Source organism: Balearica regulorum, chromosome 24 (genome assembly GCF_011004875.1).
Source record: "Balearica regulorum gibbericeps isolate bBalReg1 chromosome 24, bBalReg1.pri, whole genome shotgun sequence".
NCBI lineage: Eukaryota > Metazoa > Chordata > Aves > Gruiformes > Gruidae > Balearica > Balearica regulorum.
In genome coordinates, this window is record NC_046207.1 from 1,192,924 (window position 1) to 1,207,250 (window position 14,327).

General features: G+C 52.0%; 3 protein-coding genes across 4 annotated transcripts in view; all 3 read left to right on the top strand.

Moving 5' to 3' along the window:
• Positions 1 to 14,327, top strand: part of LOC142605029 (feather keratin Cos2-3-like) — a 49,440-nt gene that overhangs the window by 14,943 nt on the left and 20,170 nt on the right. The gene's annotated exons all lie outside the window — the stretch shown is intronic.
• On the top strand, positions 1,980 to 2,458 carry LOC142605032 (feather keratin Cos2-3-like). Its single transcript, XM_075775055.1, has one exon. It carries the CDS (start codon positions 2,041 to 2,043, stop codon positions 2,341 to 2,343), a length of 303 nt encoding a protein of 100 aa, XP_075631170.1. The 5' UTR covers positions 1,980 to 2,040; the 3' UTR covers positions 2,344 to 2,458.
• On the top strand, positions 6,145 to 6,951 carry LOC142605019 (feather keratin Cos1-1/Cos1-3/Cos2-1-like). The gene is made up of 2 exons (XM_075775050.1): positions 6,145 to 6,239; positions 6,617 to 6,951. Exons 1-2 carry the CDS (start codon positions 6,167 to 6,169, stop codon positions 6,949 to 6,951), a joined length of 408 nt encoding a protein of 135 aa, XP_075631165.1. The 5' UTR covers positions 6,145 to 6,166.

Consider the following 14,327-nt stretch of genomic DNA (forward strand, 5'->3'; position numbering starts at 1 on the left):
GTGGGACAGCATCAGGCTCTGGGGGATGTGGCTCAGATCCAGTGTCCCTTCCCTCCCAGGAGCAGTTGCTGGGCCCTCAGACGGAGAGTCCAATGTGGGGCATGAAAGTCTTTGTAGGCTGAAGTCCAAAGCAGTCATCAGCTCTTTGGCTTTCCTGTGAAAGACAGAGAGTCTGGCGTTCTCCTCAGAGCACAGCAATGCCAGGCTTTGTGTTCCCTGCCTTCAGGACCTGTTTGGGACAAGGTCTCAGTCCCTGCCTGACACAGCACCAGGTCAATGAGTTGTACGTTTGACATTGGCTGGGACATGAGAGGAGGCACTCAGGGATGGCCAGCACATGGCCAGCAGGAATCCTCAGCCGTTATCCATGCCCATAAAGCAAACCTCATCCTTTTGAACTCTCTGTCTCTGGGGAGAGCAGCTGTGGTGTTGTCTGGAGAGGCAAGGAGTGGGGACTGCCAGCCATGCTGAGGCACTCCCAATGTTGTCACACTGAATTAAACTAGGGATCCAAGCTGGAGTGGAACCATCCTTGTTGGGACCTAAAATCGGCAGCAGCGGAGCATGAGCTGTGGAGGGGCAGGTAAAAGAGGAGTCAGGAGGCAGGGGCTGCATGTCAGGGCCTCTTCCCTGGACAGGTCTCTAGCAGGCTGGTGTCATCACCACTCAGCTGCACTCCGGCTCCTTCAGATCTTTTGAACCTGCTGCTCTGTGGTGTTCATGGACAGAGCAGTGGAGAGTGTCCCTGCCATAAGCAGCACATTCTCTCCTGATGAGGGACGCACAAGGAGACACATGAACACACACACATACACACAGAGGCACAGTCTCCTGCACAGTGGCATGGAATCACGCACAAATTTGTGCTCCCACACCCTTCCACACAAACCCAGCTGCTCACAAAAGCACACCAGACAAGAACACATGTAGGAACACAACGAACCATGGACTTGGCTAAGGACACCTAGGAACAAATGCAGCAGGGCTAGGGCACTCTGGGGAAGGACAAGGCCCCAGGCAAGCACATGGCAATTTTTGTGTACTCACAGATGCACAGAGAGGGCATGAGTTAAAACCAGCAAGAATTTTTTTCCTGAGGGCAGTGTTAGTCAGGATGGGGTCAAAACCTAGCAGCACAACCCACACACCTGGGGAGGCAAGAACAAGTGAGCATGGGGGAGAGCTGAGGAGGGAAGGAAGGAGATGGACGTGGCATATCCTCATACAAGCCATCCCTTGGGGGTCCAGCTAAGGACAGCAGGAGCTTCTTCCTGAGAAGAGCACTGCAAACAGTCCCAACACAGTGACCCAGGCTAATGTCACTTCTCTGCTCTACACCTGTCCAGCACTTGAGCTCAGTCTTCTGCCCATACTGCTGCATTCCTGCCCTAGAAATCCTGGAGCCTTTCATCCCAGCGCTCAGAAGAAGCCTTCATCAGGGAATGGGCATGGCACAAACCTGGAAACGAAAAGGCAGCAGTGTTGGAAAAGAAAGCACAGCCCGTATCATTAGCTGTGATGGTTTGCATGCAAGACGAGCTTGCCAGAAAATTGTTACCTCTGCAAAGGGTGCCTCTGGTCCTGCGGCAACGCAGGGCAGGTATAAAAGCCAGCCCAAGCCCCTGCTCTCTCATCCTCTTCTCCTGTCTCCTTCTCCTTGGGAACCAGGTGAGTCTGGAGCCCCTTCTCCTCCTCTTCCAAAGTGAGAGATTTCCTTGATGGACCTCTCAGCTGGCTCTGTCCTGTGCTGGGGCTTGGAGCATGTTGCTATGGGAAAGAGAAATGGGGAGGAGGTCTGCTTAGGCAGACACTGGAACAGGGCTGAGAGGACTTTTGGTTTACGAATCAGGATAGAGACTCCCTGGACCAGGCGGCTTTTTGTAGGGAAATGAAGACTGCGTGGCTCCAGCTTCCAGCTCCCCACTCAGGAGTGGCCTTGGCTCCTTTGTGACACAGAAAATAGCAGGCTGCTCCTCACCCACCCTTGTGCTCTGCTTCCTCCCCGCCCTCTCTTCCAGGTGCACCTCCATCCTTAGAGACATGTCCTGCTACAACCAGTGCCTGCCATGCCGGCCATGTGGCCCGACCCCACTGGCCAACAGCTGCAACGAGCCCTGTGTCAGGCAGTGCCAGAACTCCACCGTCGTCATTGAGCCGCCTGCTGTGGTGGTGACCCTGCCCGGCCCCATCCTCAGCTCCTTCCCACAGAACACCGTTGTGGGCTCGTCCACTTCCGCTGCTGTTGGCAGCATCCTCAGCTGTGATGGAGTGCCCATCACCTCTGGGTGCTGTGACCTCTCTGGCATTTCCAGCCGCTACGGTGGCAGGAGGTGCCTCCTCTGAGAAAGATGCTAGAAACACCCCATGGAGACACCTTGAGGAACTCAGGAGGTGGTGCTGCGCAGAGGATCGAGTCTTTGCATGTTGTTTTCATTATAGCTGAATGGCTTTGCTTCTCTCTCCCTCTTCCTTGTTTGCTTTCGTTCCCCTTGGCAGCAAGGTCCCACCAAGGCCAGCCTGGTGGGCACCATCTGTCTCCTCTGTAGCTGTGGGGCAGGCAGAAAGATACCATGCAGGAACTTCTCCATGGCCAAGGACCACAGACTCTTGACTGATTCCAGGGGTCCCTGCACTGCTCTCCTTCACTTGGAGTGACTTTGCTTCCCTGTTTTGACTCATTAAAGTTCTGCTGCATTCAAGCCTGGCCTCCTTGTGGTCCTTCCCTCTGTGGACACTCCCCATGCTGCCAAAGGAGAAGGGTTTTGCTCTGGGGATGAATGGGGTGAGGGCACATTCTCCATTCACAGAGGAATGGGAGGCTGGGACAGCCTGCAGTGGCTCCTCTTTTGGGCACTGTCACTTGGAGCTGAGGAAGACATCCCTGGATGCGCTGCTGCCAGTGACCATCAGGCCTTGCCTTGCCTTGTCTCTGCCCTCAAAAGCCCAGAAAGGCAGGAGGCCCTGACTGGTCAGCATCCCCATGAGCTCTTGAGGAAGGGCGTTCATTTCGCTATGGTTGGAACTGCACTGCGGTGGCAGGGGGTGTGGGTTTCTGGAAGATAGTTTGCTTTGCAGAATGGCAGGAGTAGTAAAGCAGGGAACAGCCTTTGGGATGGCCCATGGCCACTACTCCATCTTCATCTCCACTCCACCATCCAGTCTAGGGGACCTGGCCAGCACGCATGGGCAGGAGTAGCAGGGAAAAGTTGCTCATGCTGCTGAATGCGTCGATGCTGGAAACTGGAGCTGAGCATGTGGGAGGTGAGGGCAGTCAGTGCAGAAACGGGGACAGCGAAACGGTGTATTTCTGAGGGAGATCAAATTGCTGTGATACAGAGCTTGCAGGAGAACGTGAAGATCAGCAAGGATGAGGGTACTGGGTGCACTTCCCAAGAGAGCTGAAGGTGAAGGCACATCTCTTGACTGCTTCATGGGTCCCCCCACTGAGAATTTGTGCTCAGGAACTGGCTGCCATTCTGGGGGGGAGCAAAAAGGTTTTACACCTGCAAATCTCAACCCTTCTGATTGATTGAAATATCTCTTGGCAGCCACTACAGTCTCATATCCTATTGCTTGCATGAAAATCCAGATGTCCTGACAAGAGTGTACAAGTGGAAGAACAGAAGACCCCCCTTCCACTGTCCTGCACCAGGGAATGATGCCTGATGAAACATCTCTCAAAACAACTGAAGGCCAAACTTTTATAAAGCCATTTCACTTGCATGTCTGAAATCCCTTTTCCCTAGTCATGCTATCAACAGCCATCATCTACAGCAACACAGTCGGACTTCCTAACTGTACCAGAGTAAACTTTGTAATAAGCAGAAGGTCCTTCTTAAGGATGATACCATCAGCAATTATCCTGGTTGAAGAGGGAGGGATGGCATGTCTTCTGACAGAAGGGACAGCTGCTCGTGGCTCTTGGTGTGACCCCTGGTTTGCCTGTCCAAGAAAAATGATCCTGGAAATGTAGAAAAAAGCCACAGGATCTAAGTGGTTTTTACAATTCAATCAAAGGGTATTGTTGCCAGAGGTTCTGTTTTCTATGGTGGTTCAAACCATCTACAGGCACAGATGCAGCTGTTATTTACACCACTCTGACTCCCCTGCTGGACCGCTAAATTGACACCCTAAGAAACAAGGATGTGAAAGCTGCTGGTAGTTGTTCACCTGTACTAAACAGCTGGGAAGGCTGTAGTGTTTGACAGTAGAAATGGTGACTAGAGGTGTTTCCAATTGAGAAAATGCTCTAAAAGCACAACTGACCACAATGGGGTAACCCTTCTGTGGATGGGATCTGCACAGTGTCCTGTCCCTGGCAAGGGGGCAACACATTGCACTGTGCAAGTGACTGAGCACTGGCACGGGTTGCCCAGGGAGGTTGCCAAGTGTCCTTCTTCAGAGATATTCAAAACTGACCCAGATACGGTCCTAGGCAACTGGCTCTAGGTGGCCCTGCTAGAGCAGGGGCGTGGGACCAGATGACCTCCAGAGGTGCTTTCCAACCTCAGCTCTTCTGTGATTCTCTCATTCTGTCAGAGCAGCTGATGTAGAGCAGCTCAGGGTTGTAAGCGCCTGAAGGGATGTAAGGTTACCTATACTGTCCTCTCTTTCTTTCTGTTGTTAGCGCTAATAGATGGCATTTGAAGGAATGCTTTGAAGAGCCTGAATGCTTTCATACTGGGACCAGTCATGCTCATTTCTGGAGTCCCAGCCTCAGTGTTTGCAGGCTGTGGGGAGTCTGGCTTGTCCTAGACACATCACATTCTGCTGCTGTGTAAATCCCCCAGTGAGGCTCCACTTCCCTTCCAGATCTGGGGCTGGTCTCACACCCCCATGTCTCCCTTGAGGAGATCACTACGGGTAGATGGGAACATCTAAGTCTGGAGGAGTTTCTTCAATTGTAATGCAAGCATGAGTGTACACAGTTGTTGTGAGTGTGAGAGTGTTTGATCCATCTTCCTTCCAGGGGCTGTCCAGTCAGCTCTCAGAACACCCTTGGATGCATCATCCAAGGAACTTGTGCATGTCCAAATGGTAGTAGGAACTCCCTAGTTCTTTGTTCTACTGTGGGTGCTGCTTCATTCCCACAGAGTCTGCTGGGAGGCTCAGGGATGTGGTAGACTTGTGGAGAAGCCGTGTCAGTAAAAACTGAGGAGAACCTCTCTCTTTCCCTTTCTTCATAGGACAGGGGTTCCATCCCTCCGATCGCTTTTGTGGCCCTCCTCTGGACCTGCTCTAACAGAGTCTGTAGGCTCTCCCCACAGTCAGTGAGGAGGCATCAGCTCCCACACTGGACTTAGCCCATCCCAAAGCAGATGTGCATGGCAAATGGGACAAACCATCCTTCTGGAGACACTGATCCTGCATTTCATCATTTGTGGCCTCTGAACTCCCTAGCTAGCATGAGCTCATATCATGGCCTGCATACCTGGTCACCTCTGCACGGCTTGCTTCATCATGCGATGATCAGAAGTGAACACACAAACTCTCCTACCAGCCCCCCCACACCACCTCCATCCCATGGCTAAAGCCCATATCCATGTCCAGGGTACTCTAGGACAGACAGAGAGCAGGGAGAGGCCTTCTGTGTCAGTGAAAGGGCTCATGCTGGGAACCTCACTCTCATCAGCTGCATCTCCGGCTCTCACCGAGTGCAGATCAGTCTTCCCTCAGCCACACTGAACCCTTTGGACACAGGACATGCAGAAGAAGACTCTGTCAAGTCCACGACCTGTGCAGTGGCCCTGGACAGTGCAGACAGCCTCTCATTGGGTGTCTTGAGTCTTGCCAATTAACTCTACATGTCTAGAGGGCTGGATTTGTGTGTGTGCCTGTGTGTGTCTGTGAGTGCATGTTGTCTAAGCCAGCTGTTTACTTCGTCTTGAGTGATCTTTTCTGGACTCTTCCAGCATGTGAGATGAGTCCTCTGCCCACACTGACGTGTTTTGCACCGGAAACGCTTGGGCCTCTCATCCTGTCACACAGAAGCTGCCTTCACTGAGGAATGTGCCTGGCATAAAGCAGGACATGAAAAGGCAGCAGTGCAGGAAGCCAGAACACAGCCCACAGCATTAGCTGGGATGTTGTGCATTCAAGATGAGCTTGTCAGAAAATAATCACCTCTACAAGGGATGCCTCTGGCAGCCTGGGGCAGTAAAGGTCCATGATAAAAGCCAGCCCCACTCCTCACTCTCTCAGCCACTTCTCTTGCCTCCTTCTCCTTGGGAACCAGGTGAGTCGGAAGCTCCTTCTCCTTCTCTGATTTCTCTAAAAGGAGGTCTCATCTCAGTGGGCTTCTCAGGTGACACCAGCTTTGTTCTGTGCCAGATGTTGGGGCTGCTTGTCATGAGAGAGGGAAGTGGGGAGAAGGTTAGGCATGGAGGGAAGCTGGGACTCTACTGAGGTGGCTTGTAGACTCAGGGGCTAAACAGTGGCTGCACAGGAGCTCTGTGGCTTTTATGGGCCCTGGCAGGATGAGGCCAAGAAGCTCTCACACATCTCTGCCGAGCCTCCACCTCCCAGCCCTGCATGTTTTTTGATTCCCTCATGGTGTGCTGACAGGCTGCTCCTCACACATCCCCATGTTTTGCTTTCTGTTTACGCTCTCTCCCAGGTGAACGTCTGCCCCAAGACATGTCCTGCTACGACCAGTGCCAGCTCTGCCTGCCCTGCCAGCCCTGTGGCCCGACCCCACTGGCCAACAGCTGCAATGAGCCCTGTGTCAGGCAGTGCCAGAACTCCACCGTCATCATCCAGCCCTCCCCCGTGGTGGTGACCCTGCCCGGCCCCATCCTCAGCTCCTTCCCACAGAACACCGTTGTGAGCTCGTCCACCTCCGCTGCTGTTGGCAGCATCCTCAGCTGTGACGGAGTGCCCATCACCTCTGGGTGCTGTGACCTCTCCTGCATCACCAGCCGCTACTGTGGCCGCAGATGCCCCCCCTGCTAAAGATGCCTCTAGACAAGGACCCCCAGGAACTCAGAACATGATGCTGGACAGAGGATCAAGATTTGTGGCATTGTTTTAAGGGCAAATGACCATCTCTGGCTTGCACAGCAAGGGCAAGACCGGTTCAGCCTGGGCTCTCTGAAAATATGCCCAATGTCTACTTCTCCTCTCTTCCACTCACCCTTTTCCGCTCTTTTCTTTGGTGTCTTGTACTCTCCTCAAAGCCTGCTGAAGAACCCAGAAGCCAGCCTGGAGTAATCTTCTAACGTGTCTGCCTTTGCCAGGCAGGTTAACAGGTTGGTCCTGCGGGAACTCTGCCACAGGAAAAGGGAAACAGATTGTTGGATGCTCCTGCTCCTCCTGCACTCAGGGCCTCCACTTGGAGTGACCTCATTTCCCTCTTTAGACTCATTAATAAAGTGATGCAACTTTGTCTGTGTCCATCAGGTGGTCTTTCCATCTGCATACTGAGTGTTGAGAGAGAGAGACATTGTTTTGGGGGGAAATTATGTGGGAGGACAGGGCGACCCTTCATCACTCCTAGAGGCACTGGAAGGTAGGACACAGTGCAGCAAGTCTTCTTTTGGGCACTGCCTCTTGAAGCTGAGGAAGACAACCCTAGTTACTCCACAGCCATTGGCCCTCACTCCATGCCTTGCCACGTCTCTTCTCAGAAATACCCCCTTGGCCCTGGAGCATCTCATGTGAACAGGAATCTTGACAACTACTGTTGTCCAGAGAGGAACTGCCACAACGCAACTCTGGTCCAGAAAGGTGCTGTGTGAGAGGAGACACCTCCAGCTCTGCAGAGACATGGCAGTCACAGTGGGATTTGATTCTGCACTCAGCATGAATCATGAGCTGTCCCTGAATGGCCCAGGGCGCGCACCAGCCCAACCACAGGGCACAGGTTGGAGTGCCTTCCCCCAGGCGCCAAGCTCCTTCAGCATTCCCAGAGCCCTGGGGCTGAAGTGGCTCCGGTGTGTCGTGCAGCACCGCTGCTCCCCACACACAGGCCAAGGCCTTCCCTCATCTGCAGACCCTGGGACCCTGTGGTGTGGGGGTTTGCTTTCACACAGACCCCACACACTGCCAGCACCACAGGACCAGGGTGGAGGACAGGGTCATTCCTGCATGGGTTGAGGATGGGGGGCACCTCTCCCCAGTCCAGGTTCTGTGGGAGGCAGTGCTGAGTCCTATGGTAACACAAGGACAATAAGCATCAGCATCAAGCCCACCTAGACCCAATGTAACCATGGGTCCCAGCTCTGGCTTGGCCCCTGGGTCAGGGTCTCTGTGAGAGCTCAGACCTCATAGATGCTGATGCTAATTTGCAGGCACCAGGTATACTTTTTCCACATTGTCCATCCCTGCTTTACCAAAAGCCCAGTAATGAGCAAAACTTGAGTCCTCCACAAATTTGATAACAGGCTATTTACAGAGCACTTCCTGCTACAGCGGTTGGCAGGAACTGTAGCCCCAGAGAATATTCTCAGGGCAACAGAGAGCAAGCGGTTCGCATTCACCACTGAGCAAGCAGCTGCAAGTGAGCCAGCTGTACATCATCGGAGCAGGTGAAAGGGAGATAGAGAGGATTTTCTCTGGCAGCTTGATGAGCCCCAAAGCAGTGGAGAAGGAGGCAGTGTCTGCCTCTAGTGTTAAGGTAAGGGCAACCTCTGGCATGGGGAAGGGAAGGGAAGGGGAGGAGAGGACACATTCAAGTATCTTAACATTTTTTTTAAGTTGTGGGAGCCAGAACTACACGCTGCACTCTAGGGGAGGCCACACCAATGCTAAGTACAGTGGCATAATCACCAATCTTGACCAGATGGTTATACTGGGTTTGATGCACCCCAGGATGTGGTTTGCCCTCTTGGCTGCCAGGGCATAGTGAGCTGGCTGTTAACCATCATCCCCAGATCCCTTTCTGCAGGGCAGCTCTCCCAATTTATACTTGTGTCTGGCAGTGCTCCGTACCAGGTGCAGAATCCAGCATTTGATCTTATTAAATTGCATGCCTTTGATGATTGCCCAGTGCTCCAAATATCTAGATCCCTCTGCAAGGCCTCTTGTCCCTCAAGAGAGTCAACAGCACCTCCCAGTTTGGTATCATCAGCAGAATTGCTCATGGTGCATTCAACTCCTGCGTGAAGATCACTGATAAAAATATTGAAAAGAACTGGCCCTAGAATTGAGCCCTGAGGCACACTGCTGGTGACTGGTCACCAGCCAGACCTAGCCCTGTTCACTACAACCCTTTGAGCCCTGCCGTTCCGCCGGTTCTTTACCCAGCGCATCGTGTACCTGCTCATCTCGCAGCTGGACAACTTGTCCAGAAGGATGCTGTGAGGGACAGTATCAAAAGCCCTACTAAAATCCAGAAATACTACGTCCACTGCCTTCCCTTCATCCACTAGGCAGGTGACCTTATTATAGAAGAGTAGTAGTTCCACTTGACTTTCCCTTTGTGAACCCATGTTGACTCTGCCTGATAATTGCATTGTGCTTTAAATGCCTTTCAGTTGCAACCAGTATAATCTTCTCCATAATTTCTCCAGGAACTGAGGTTAGGCTACCAGCTCTGTAGTTTCCTGGGTCTTCCCTCAGGCTCTTCTTGTAAGTTGGGATAACATTGGCAAGCTGCCGGTCAGCAGGGACCTCCCTAGACCTCCAAGACTTTTGGTAGATGATTGAAAGGGGTCCTACCATAACATCCGCCAGCTCCTTCAGTACTTTGGCATGAATCCCATCTGGCCCCATGGACTTATGAACATTCAGCTGATACAACTGGTCCCTTCCAATTTCAGTGTCCACCAACGGAAAGTCACTTTTCCCGCAGCTGTTGTCCTCTGACTCAGAGGACCAGGCAGCTCAAGGTCTACCGGTATTGTTAAAGGCTGAGGCAAAAAGAGCATTGAATACCTCTGCTTTTTCTTCATTCCTATTAGTCAGGTGGCCATCTTCAACAAATATCAGCCCAGTGTTTTCTTTAGACCTCCTCTTGCTGTTAACGTGCTTCCAAAAAGCCTTTCTTGTTGTCTGACATGACACTAGCCAGTTTCAACTCTAATTGAGCTTTGCCCTTTGTCCTGGTTTCAGCTGGGATAGAGTTAATTTTCTTCCTAGCAGCTGGTAGAGTGCTGTGTTTTGGATTTAGAGAGAGAATAATGTTAATAACACGCTGATGTTTTTAGTTGTTGCCAAGCAGTCAAGGACTTTTCAGCTTCTCATACTGGCCTGTCAATGAGAAGCCAGGGGGCATCCAAGAAGCTGGGAGGGGGCACAGCCAGGACAGCTGACCCAAACTGGCCAACAGGATATTCCATGCCATATGACAACATGCTCAGTATATAACTGGGGGGTTGGCCAGGAGGTGGAGCAGCCCAGGAACTAGCTGTGCATCGGCTACAGGTGGTCAGAAATTGTGCTGTGCATCACTTGTTTTGTATATTCTTTATTATTATTATTATTATTATTATTACTACTACTACTACTACTACTACTTCTCCTCCTCCTCTTCCTCCCTTCCTTTCTGTCCTCTTAAACTGTCTTTCTCTAAAGCCAGGAGTATTAACTTTTTTTCTTTTCAATTCTGTCCCCCATCCCACTGTGGGCGGGGATAGTGAGCGAACAGCTGTGCGGTTGATTTAGCTGCCTGCCAGGTTAAACCACGACAGCCTTTCATATCTCCTCCCTGCATAAGCGAACGACAGCTCTGTAATCTCCCCACAAAGCCTGACCTTCCTTCTAAAGATCTTGCAAGTTCTTTTTTCCTCTTGAGCTCCGCGAGGAGTTCCCTCTTCAGCCAGGCTGGTCTTCTGCCCCGCTTGCTTAACTTTCAACACAAAGGAATGCCTGTGCCTGTGCTTTTAAAAGGTCATTCTGAAAAACTGACCAGCACTTGTAGACTCCTTGTCCCATCCCACTCAGGGGGTGGGGGTGAGTTAACTTTTTAATTCTCTGCGCAGTAAGCAGAAGCAATGACAATTACTTTAGAGGTTCAAACCAATCACAAATTTACTTAAAACTCAGTGGAACTACAAAAGATAGAGGCTTGGCAAAGGTCATAACAATGCTCAAAATTTAGAAGAACTATGAAAGGTAAGGTTTTAGCAAAACATGTGACGGTATTACCCTAACGTGCCGAAAATTAAGTTAGAGACAAAGAGAGTGATAGAGAGGAAAAGAGAGAGAGAAAGAAAAAAGAGAGAGAGAGAGAAAAGATATCACCAGCCTTGGATCCACTGATGTTCTCTGCTCGTAGTTGTAGTCTTCAGGTGGTGGGCGCATGCCAAAAACTTTTGTTTTCCCTTTTTATAACCCAATGTGCCCGCCCCATAGGCAGGGGTCTGGCATCACTGAGCAGGCGCAGTATGTGCTCAGGAATGTTCAGAAATGTTCTAGAAATGAGTCGGTGGGTTGTGGAGGTCCGGGGGGTCTCACTGCCTCCCCTTCAGGGCTGACCAAGTGAGTGGTGATCTGTCACAGGCACATGGTGCACAGGGCACAGATGGTCATTGTTTACGTGTTTCAGGACTAGAGGAGTGGTCTCACAAGACGTTATCCTGCCTCCGCAGCCTCTGTTCTTGTTCCACACTCCCTGGTCATCATCAGCCCGTCCCTGTCCATGTCAAGACGGGTGTTTGCAACATTCACTTGTTATCAGGGCCTTACACTCCTAAGAGCAGGTTCTGAGGGGACAAATCCCAGCATGGAAGCCAAGCAGAAGGCTCCTGCCCCACCAAAGGGCTTACAACTACAAAATAGGTTCACTGCCCACACAGTTAAAGAGGAGCCACGTGTGCCTCAAAGCCCTGTTTTTTGAACAAGATCAAGAAAACAGGGCTTAAGTGGGCTCACCTCTAGCAGCTGCATGTAAGCAAGGAAGTGCCTACAAGGCATCATTGTGGAGAAGTCCCCAAAACCCTCTCTAGGACGTCAACATGCTGGACTCCTCTGTCAAGTGCCTGTACCCTAATGCATGCGGTATGGGGAGTAAACACAACAAGTTAGAGATCTGTGTGCAGTTGCAGGGACACAATCACACTGGGGTCATGGAACCGGGGTGGGATGTCTCCTGTGACTGGCATGTTGCAATGGAGGGACAGAGGCTGTTTCAGAAGAACAGGCTGGAAGACAAGGAAGGGGGCTTGCCCTTTCTGTGAGAGAGCAGTTGGAGTGCATGAAGCTCTGCCTGGGGATAGGTGTTGCAGCAGCTGAGAGCATATTGGTGAGCACTAAAGAGAACACAGGTAAGGGTGACATTGCAGTGCATATCCGCTACAGGCCACCTGACCAGGAAGAGCCAGTGGATGAGGCCTTCTACAGACAGACAGGAGCAGCCTCACATTCAGAGGCCCTGCTCCTCATGGGGAACTTCAGCCACCACAATATCTGCTAGAGGGACAACACAGCAGGACATAAGGAAGCCAGGAGTTTTCTGGAGTGCATGGATGACAACTTCACCACCAAAGGGAGAGAAGATCCGACAAGGACAGGTGTTCTGCTGGACCTCATATGTACCAACAAGGAAGAGCTCGCTGGGGATGTGAAGATCAAAGGCAGCCTGGGCTGCAGTGACAATGAAATGGTGGAGGTCCGGATCCTGAGGGGAGGGAGGAGGGTAAATAGCAAGCTCACAATCCAGGCCTTTGGGACAGCAGGCTTTGGTGTCTTTAAAGGTCTGCTTGGGAAGGTCCTGTGGAGTAAGGCCCTAGAGGCTAGAAGGGCCCAAGAAAGCTGCCGACCATTCCAGGAACACCTCCTGCAGGCTCAAGAGCAGTCCATTCCCAAAGAGCAGAAAGTCAGGAAAGCATGCCAGGAGGCCTGCAGGGATGAACAAGGAGCTCCTGGCCAAACCGGAACACAAGAAGGAAGAAAACAGGAGAGGGAAGCCAGCACAGGTAAGCTGGGAGGAATCCAGAGGCCCTGTCCAAGCATGTAGGGATGAGGTTAGGAAAGCCAAAGCCCAATTGCAATTGAATCTGGCAACGGATGTCAAAGGCATCAAGAAGGGCTATGTGCCATGCCCAAAACTGATTTTTCTCTTCCAGCATCATGCTGTCTACCCCATAATTTGCCAGTGGTAGAAGAGGGCCCACATAGCTTTGATTTTCAGCAGCATTGAAAAAATGAGGGACATAACCTTTGCAGCCCTCGATACCCAAATCTTGGGGAAGGCTGCTTAGTTGCATGCGAAAAAGATTTAGACTCTATGAAATGTAGCAGTGCAGCCCACCTGCACCCTCCAAGTGACCATTGGAGTGAGTTGGGAGGGAGAGAAAGAGAAAGACATAGGACGTCCTTACACAAGGAAGCCCTTGGGTGACCAGCCAAGGATTGTAGGGCTGGGAGCAGCTGGGCCCCTTCCTGTCAATGTAGCCACAGGCAACCCCACCAGCGTGCCCCAGGACAACATCACTTGCCGGCACTGCACCCCTCCGGCACCTGTCCTGAGCCTTCTGCTGGCACTGACACATTCCTGCCCCGGAAATCCTGGGGCCTCTCAATCCCAGCACTCAGAAGAAGCCTCCATGAGGGAATGGGTATGGCAAGAGCCAGGAAACGAAAAGGCGGCATCAAGGAAAACAACCACGCAGCCCACGTTATTACCTTGGATGTTTTCCGTTCATCATGAGCACCTTCCAAAATTGCCACTTCCTTAGAAGCTGCCTCTGGGCCTGGGTGTGTTGGGTTTGCATGGCAAGGTTTTGGTAGTGTAGGGGGGCTACAGGGGTGGCTTCTGTGAGAAACTGCTAGAAGCTTCCCCTGTGTCTGATAGAGCCAATGCCAGCTGGCTCCAAGACAGACCCACCACTGGCCAAGGCCAAGCCAATCAGCGCCTCTGTGATAACATATTTAAGAAGGGAAAAAACAGCTAGAGAGAGCTTTTTGCAGCAGGTGAGAGGAGTGAGAAGATGTAAGAAACTCTGCAGACACCAAGGTCAGTGCAGAAGGAGGGGCAGGAGGTGCTCCAGGCGCCGGATCAAGATCCCCCTGCAGCCCATGGTGAAGACCATGGTGAAGCAGGCTGTCCCCCTGCAGCCCATGGAGGAAGGATGAGGGGGTGTGGAGATTCCATCTGCAGTCTGTGGAGGACCCCATGCCAGAGCAGGTGGAGGCACCTGAAGGAGGCTGTGGCCCATGGGAAGCCCATGCTGGAGCAAGTTCCTGTCAGGACCTGTGGACCAGTGGAGAGAGGATCCCACGCAAGAGCAGGTTTGCTGGCAGGACTTGTGACCCCGTGGGGGACCCACGCTGGAGCAGTTTGCTCCTGAAGGTCTGCACCTTGTGGGAGAGACTTATGTTGGAGAAGTTCGTGAAGGACTGTCTCCTGTGAGAGGGACTCCATGCTGGAGCAGGGGAACAATGAGAGG